This window comes from Muscardinus avellanarius (assembly GCF_963383645.1).
Source record: "Muscardinus avellanarius genome assembly, chromosome: 5".
NCBI lineage: Eukaryota > Metazoa > Chordata > Mammalia > Rodentia > Gliridae > Muscardinus > Muscardinus avellanarius.
The window spans coordinates 89,728,201-89,736,322 of NC_137790.1; the positions used below are offsets into that span (position 1 = coordinate 89,728,201).

The window sequence follows — 8,122 nt, forward strand, 5'->3', positions numbered from 1 at the left end:
CCATCGGCTTCATACCTATTAGTTTTAACAGTATAACATACTCTTGCAGCACCCACATACATGCAAACGCTATATAATTTACTACGTCTGCAGCAAGCATGTAGTAGCACATGGGTTTCAGACCCCTTAGGGCAACTCAGAATGTCCAGTCAGCAGCTGGGCACACCTGGGCTGCAGGGGCCCCTGGGTTGAGTCAGGCTTCGGATCCCTCCCGTCCTGGGAGCACTAGCTGAGCCCTGCTCCCGTCTGTTACACTGGGCTTCTTCAGACAATTTCATTTAAAGAATAGGTTCTACAGCTTTCAAAAAGGAAAGCTTGGCAGCCGTGGCCATGCAGCTTTGACATCAGGAACAGACTTTTCATCACCCATCTCCTCTTGAGTGACCAGATTTCCAGAACCAAAGATGAGGGCCCACCATCTGGCAGGATTGGGGGGACGGACATTTCATATTAACGTTTCTGGGACATCTCAATAGTGTAAAGCTAACAAAATCCCCTTATTTGAAACACGGGCTGCCCTAGAAAAATGTGGGTCTTTTAGATGAGTCACATTATGTCTAGTAACTCTTTTATCTGTTTCAGAATGATTTCTGTCTATTTCTGGATTTTTGAAAAGTTGCATTTGGAATTTTACCCATCTAATCTCTGCTTCCCACTTTTTAGATTGCTCAGCTACCTCTGAAACTTGAGTCTGAAGTGATGGAGAACGGGGACAACTTCTCGGTGGGGGAACGGCAGCTCTTGTGCATAGCAAGGGCTCTGCTTCGCCACTGTAAGGTGAGGCGCAGGGCCTCAGCAGCCTGGGCCCCCCAGCCCCGCCCCGCCCTAGAGTCCTGCCTCTGAGCACAGTGCACTTCCAAGACCACGGCTCACAAAGTGTCTAAATTCACCAGGGTACAATGTGGTAAATGGGACTTAGACAGTCCTTTTATTTTCTAATTTCTGCAAGCCCTCAGTTTTCAGGGACAACTATTGTTTCTGAAGGCCAGCAGGTAGTTGTAGTCCTGCAGATTTAGAGACTGCAAGAGACTTCGGGTCATGGAATTGAGCCCTCTTATTTTATAGGCAGGGAAAGAGAAGTCCAGAAAGGTTGAGGTACACACGAGAGTTACAGAGCAAGCAGGAGCAAGCATCAGATTAACTCAGTGTTACATGTATACACCATCTGTGGACGTCAAGGCTAATGTGGGTTATTTCAGTCCTAAGCAAAAGTATGTTTACCTGTATATATCTACTTAGAAAAAAACAGTATAAAGTATAAAATGTAAAGAAAGAATGCTGGCGTGGTGGTGTGCACCTGTAATCCCAGTGCCTGGGAGGCTGAGACAGCAGGATCACAGATTCATGGACAGCCGCAGCAGGTACTCGAGATTCTCATCAACCTAGTGAGACCCTGTTTCAAAATAAAAATAAAATAGGGCTGGAGGTGTAACTCAAAGGTAGAATGCCCCTGGGTTCAATCCTCAGTGCCACAAAAAAGTAATAGCAATAATAATTAAATACATTTTAGTAAAGTTGAGATTAACTGGAATGAAATTAGTTGAACTAATTAATATGCTTTACTGGCAGGTTCTGATTCTAGATGAAGCCACAGCAGCCATGGACACAGAGACAGATTTACTGATTCAAGAGACCATCCGAGAAGCGTTTGCTGACTGCACCATGCTGACGATCGCACATCGCCTACATACGGTCCTAGGCTCTGATAGGATTATGGTGCTGGCCCAGGGACAGGTACTGAACCCTTCAGGGACCTTGGCTTGGCACATGGCCCTTTCTGGGAGGAAAACCAGCCCCTGCCAGTGACGGGCTGATTGCCATCTTGTATGCATTCAGATAAGCAGCCAGGGCAACTCCATTCCAGTTGCTCTTGGGAGGGACACAGCCCAGAGATCAAATCAGACTCTTGCTGCAGTGTTCTGCTTTAATAGTTCTCTTGTTGCTTGTGAACAGGAACACTCTGCAGTAGGGCGGAGAGCATGTGTACTTGGTGATTCATTCACATATGCGAGTCACCCAAGCACAGGCAGACAGTGGTGCCAAGCATCTTATCTGCTGTTCCACACATCCCAGTCCAGCCCTGGCCTGGCCTTCCTCATTCCCTCCCTCCCTCGCAGGTGCTGTTGGCTATGACAGTCCTGCCTCCCTGAAGCTCTCTTGCCTTTCTGTCTGCTCAGGCAGTCCCATTTACGGTTGTAAGTCCCTGCTTACAACCGACCTGTCCCTGGAGGGCACGGCTCAAATACCACAGCTTCCATGAAACTCCCTGGTGGCCTCGGCCACCCTAAACTTTATCTGGTCCTCTCTTGGAGCCCTTCTGCGGCATCCACAGTGAGTGAGATGCTCGCTAGAGAGCACCCTGTCAGCTCTGTGATGGGGTGGGGGCATCATGCCTCACTCATCTTTGGGTCCCCAGTCATGCTCAGTACCACAGTTCTGTGTAAATGTAGTTGTTAGATAAACTGACAGTGGACAAATACCTCCTTTGTGTGCCCCCAGGATGGAAATAAATTCACAATTTGGCAGAAATAAGCCATTGAGATGGGTACCTTGTCTTCTGTTACTAATTGTAGTGCGCTACAGTAGCCACTTGCATTGAAGGTTTACAGTGTGTCGGCACTGAGCTCAAAGCTCCACCTGTCTTCTTTCTACCTGACTGTGGTTAGTCTGCAGCTGAGAGCAGGCGGAGCGGGCACCCACAGTGGAGGGCTCAGCCTGGGTTTACCTGCATGGGGCCATAGGACGTGAAAAGGTGGGGACTGAACTTAGGCCCATGACCCCAAAGCCAGTGTCTTTTAGCCACCACACCACACTATTTATGGGGACATTGAGAAAAACATTTTATGAGACCACTTTAGCCTGGGTTTAAATGCTGAGTTGAGAAAATGTAGAGATTTTTCTCCTTGTCTTGAAATTGTTTTCACGGTATTTTTTGTGACTATCCTTTCTTATATTATCCTACATGTATACTGAAGTTTTGTTATACATTAGATAGACAGAGCTACTACTGTGTATGTAGGTTTAAGTGGAGTATGATGAAGTAGAAGAGGGCCAGAATGCCTTTCAAAAAATTCTTTCTTAAATTCTAATAATCAGGATCACTGTTTCTAGCAGTGGCTTGGTGTTGTTCTGGAGTTGGGGAATGGTTGCTATTTAAGAAGTACTTTACCCTTCTCTTAAGCCTTTTTCTTGTTAACTAAGCAACCCTTCTGCCTCCTGTGGCCCTGAAGTAGGTGAAGCCCCTGGGGCCCTCGTCCCTCACCTGCACAGCAGAGTTAGCACATTTGTCTCTTTCTCAGCTGTTGTGAGCATTGAGCCAGGTGGTATGTAAGACATTAAACACAGTGCCTGACACGTAATAACCCTTCAATTAAAGGAGCTATCATCACATCATTATTAATAATGGAAGACAAGTTACCCATGGTGCATGGTGTGTTATTTCTACAAATCATTAATTTTAGGAAAACCTAAACACACACACACACACACACAAAGCTGGGCTTGGTGACATGCATCTACAATCCCAGTGTTTGGGAGGCTGAAACTAGAATCTCAAGTTCAAGACCCTGTATCATAATAAAAAATAAAATAGGGCTGAGGGTGTAGCTCAGAGACAGAATGCCTCTAGGTTTAACCTCCAGTACCAAAAGAAAAAGCAGCGCACGCACACGCACACATGCAATATAAAGGCAAAAACAAGATCAAAAGTCATTTACTCCCGAGAAATACACATTGTCATCACCCCTGCCAGTTCTTCTCAAGCATCTGTGCACAGACCCCCACAGAGGCAGCGCATGCTCTCTCCCTACACGGTGACTCCTGTGGCTGTATAGAAGCCCGTCTTAGGAAGGGACGGTTGGCTAAGTCAGTCCCTTACGTTCCTTTTTGTTCTGGGCCAACTAGGCATCCTGTCTCTAGAGTTAGATCCGCTTGCACAGCAGAGTGACCGGTGTCTGTGTGCCCTTAACTTGAACCATAACGGTTCACCCTGAAGTTTATAGAGCTTGCTGACCCTTCATCCCCAGGGCTGAGGATTGGGATTTATACGAAGGTCTAGCTTCTCGAGGCTTCCTTTCTGACACTTGGGCTGTGTTAAAAGCTGGGGCTAATTGAGCTGTCCCCTAATTTTGTCCTCGGGGAGCTTTGAGGGATGTCTTAGCAGTGGACCACGTAATCACCCCAGCCACCCCACATTCCCATTCTGACGGCCTCTCCTCTTGCAGGTGGTGGAGTTCGACACGCCGTCGGTCCTCCTGTCCAATGACAGTTCCCGGTTCTATGCTATGTTTGCTGCTGCAGAGAACAAGGTTGCTGTCAAGGGCTAACTCCTCCCCACCACCGAGCCTCTTCTTCAGAGCATCGCCATTCCCTACCTGGGGCGGGCCCCTCATCGTGTCCTCCTGCCGGAACCTTGCCTTTCCCGATTTTATCTTTCGCACAGCAGTCCAGGATTGGCTTGTGTGTTTCACTTTTAGGGAGAGTCCTATTTTGATTATTGTATTTATTCCACATTCATGTAAACAAAATTTAGTTTTTGTTCTTAATTGCACTCTTAAAAGGTTCAGGGAACCGTTACTATAAATGTATCAGAGGCCTATAATGAAGCTTTATACGTGTAGCTATATCTCTATATAATTCTGTATATAGCCTATATTTACAGTGAAAATGTAAGCTGTTTATTTTCTATTAAAATAAGCACTGTGCTAATAACAGTGCATATTACTTTCTATCATTTTTGTACAGTTTGCTGCACTAGAAATCTGGTTTTGCTATTAGCCTGTAGGAGGGGTAGCGTTTTGTTCTTCTCTAGCCGGTTGTTTCACAGTGCTGGGCTTTCTGGGCATCCAAAGGAAGACGTGTTGGCGAAAGTGAGCCCTGGGGGCTCTTCTGCCTCTCGCAGCTCCAGGGGCAGGATGAGTGGGGCTGCGGGAGGCCTCGCAGAGCGCCGTGAATTCTCAGGGCTCCTGCGTTCTGTCCTGGTGTCGCTTACTGTTTCTGTGAGGAGAGCCACAGGGCAGAGCTGCAGACCCCTTCCCCTCCTTCCGACAGGAATGAGACTCCCAGGAGCATTCCTCAGAGTGGGATGTCTTTCCTGCCTTCCTCTCTTCACTGTTGTTTCTCAACAAGACTCTGTCCGTTCACGGAGTGTCCTACTGCCTCAGGTTCCTAAAGCTGGCCACTGCACAGAGCGCTCCAGCCCCAGCCCCAGACTGCCGGCCCCCACCCCGCACCCCGGAGCCGCTGCCGCTGCTTTTTCAGGTGGTCCTTCATTGCCGTCCCCACACCCCCACCGTTCAGTGATAAAGGTTCAAGGTCGTGTGGGTCTGTTTTCCTTCCTCACTGCAACTGTCGCAGTCTCCTCTCTCCAAAGTCTGCTACTTTTTAGCAGCTCTTGCTAATCAGTGTCTCACACTGGCATAGAAGTTTTTTTGTACTGTAAAGAGACCTACCTCAGGTTGCTGATTGCCGCGTGGTTCGGTGTGTCCCCACAGGCCCCCTTCGCGCTCTGGAGCTGGTGGCTCCGGTGGGCGTGGCCGCTGCTGTCATCAGTGTATGGTCAGTGTTGCATGTCGTGACCAGCTAGACATTCTGTCGCCTTAGCATGTTTGCCGAACACCTTGTGGAAGCAAAAATCTGAAAAGTGAATAAAATTATTTTGGATTTTGTAAAACTGATGTATAAAACAGTTCTCTGGGAAGGGAGTGAGATGGTTTTGAATGCTGTCAGAGTCCCAGAGCCTCGGCTCTGAATGCCCAGTGGTGGAGTTAACCTGCAGGGGGCTGGCAGCAGAGCTGGTTGGCTGCAGGGGGCATCAGGCTCCAAAGGCCTCAGCCCTGCAGCCTGCATTCCCGGGCCTGGTCACAGCAGGAAGCCCCCGGGCTGCTAATAGAGGGTAGGCAGTGGGAGAAGTGGGTGACTGTGGTGAGGTGGGTGGCCAAGGTGAAGCATATTTAAAATGAAGAGTTTATTGAGAGTTCTTAGCAACTTAGACTGTACAATTACCCTTTCAACTGATTCATTTGGATTAACACAATGTAGTGCCCAAACATGTACTCATTCTAAAGTTTCTGGCTTTTTTTTTTGGTGGTATTGGGGGTGGAACCCAGAGGCTTTCTACCTCGGGGCTATACTCCCAGTCCTATTTTATACTTTATTTGGAAACAGGGTCTCACTTCATTGCTGAGAGCCTTGCTCAGTAGCTGAGGCTGGCTTCGAACCTGCGCGATCCTCCTGTCTCAGCCTCCAAGCTTGAGATTACAAGCCTGCGCCACCACGCCCGGCTCAGTTTCTGACTATTTTGTGTTGAGTGCAGAGAAAAGAGCTTTTAAACTTTCAGATATTCTGCTGACTATCAGTGGAAATTACATCTTAAGTCTAGCCCCTTTTTATATATATATAAACTACTTTATTGAAAATTTAGGGGTTTTCTGGGTATAGTGTTCATGCCTATATTCCTAGCTACGTGGGAGGCTGAGGCAGAAGTTTGTATGGCAAATTTGAGGCCAAAATAAAACAATAAAGAGGGTTGAGAATGTGGCAGAGCACTCCTGGGTTCATCCTCCACTCCAAGGGGGAAAAAAGATAATGGACTTGGCTCTAAACTTATCATTTTACTTACATAATTTTTAAAAATCAGTTCCAAAATGTCAGGTGTGGTGATACACACTTGTAATTGCAGTACTTGAGAGGCTGATACAGAAGGATCAATCGCAGGTTTGTGGCCAGCCTCGGCTACTTAGTGAGCCCCTCTGCAACTCAGTGAGACCCTGTTTCTAAAGACTGAAATATAGGTCTGGGATATAGCTCAGAGGTAGAGTGCCCCTGGGTTCCAACCTCAGTACCGAAAAAAAAAGAGGAAGGAAGGAAGGCAGGCAGGCAGACTAAAATTAGAGCTGGGGGTATAGCTCAGAGGTAGAACTCCCCTGAGTTCAATTCCAGTGCCACAAACAAACAAATAAATACATAAATAAATTAAATAAATAAATAATAAAATACCAAGTAAGGCCAGGGTGTAACATGCCCCTGGGTTTAATCCCCAGTACCACCAAAAATAAAAATAAAAATTTCTCTTGAGAGCCAATAGTGCATACCTATAATTCTAGTAGTTGGAAGGCTCAGACAGGAGGATTGCAGGTCCAAGGACAGCCTCAGTAAGTAGTAAGATTTTCAACCTAGCAAGACCCTGTTTCAAAATAAAATAGGGCTGGGGATGCAGCTCAAAGGTACAGTGCCCCTGGGTTCAATCCCCAGTACCCCCACACACACACAATTAGTCAATTGTTACACATGGCCTTCAACTACTATACTGTACAGCACAGATGTGGAACGTGTCCAGTATTGCAAAGGCTGTGCTAAGTGGCACTGGCCTAGACTGTATTTTACTATTTTTTACTTATGCGTTGGATTTCTCTTCCCAGGAAAGTAACACAGTCAGGAGTTATTTTATTTATATATATTTTTGTGGTAACTGTGGGTGGAACCCGGGACTTTTCTACCTCCAGGATATACTCCCAGACCTATTTTATAGGTTATTTGAAAACAGGATCTCACTAAGTAGCTGAGGCTGGCTTTGAACTTGTGCTATCCTCCTGTCTCAGCCTCCCAAGTGCAGCGATTATAAGCGTGAGCCACCACACCCGGCTAGGAGTTATTTTAAGTGGTCTTCCGCTTAAGCTCACTGTTGCATGTGACACCAGCTTCTCTCACATCCCTGGTTCTCTTCATTCATCTTTCAAGCTTCTTTTTTTTTTTTTTTTTTTTTTTTGGTACTGGGGGTGGAACTCTGCCAGAGGCTTTCTACCTCCGGGCTATACTCCCAGACCTATTTTATACTTTATTTGGAAACAGGGTCTCACTAAGTTGCTGAGGCTGGCTTCGAACCTGTGCGATCCTCCTGTCTCAGCTTCCCAAGTGCAGGGATTACAAGCGTGCGCCACCACGCCCGGCCTAAAGCTTCCTCCTCTTAAAGTACGTCCCTGACTTCTGCCTGCTCTCATTTGTCTCCAGGAGTCTTCCACTCCCCATCCCCACAGCGCAGTGTCAAACCTCAGCTGTGAGCAGGGCCTCTCCTTAGAAACCCTGCTGCTGGTCAACTTCTCCACAGGTGCTCCCAGGCACCTCA

At 47.2% G+C, this 8,122-nt stretch overlaps 1 protein-coding gene across 1 annotated transcript in view; it reads left to right on the forward strand.

Annotated features, from left to right (window-relative positions):
- ABCC5 (ATP binding cassette subfamily C member 5) overlaps positions 1 to 4,325 on the forward strand; it is a gene marked incomplete at both ends in the record, with an annotated part of 92,524 nt that extends 88,199 nt beyond the window's left edge. Inside the window, 3 exons of the mRNA XM_080696878.1 lie at positions 664 to 777; positions 1,570 to 1,734; positions 4,224 to 4,325. Of these exons, the coding sequence (XP_080553004.1) occupies positions 664 to 777; positions 1,570 to 1,734; positions 4,224 to 4,325 (381 nt within the window). The remainder of the gene's footprint in view (positions 1 to 663; positions 778 to 1,569; positions 1,735 to 4,223) is intronic.
- Between the last annotated feature and the right edge of the window lie 3,797 nt (positions 4,326 to 8,122).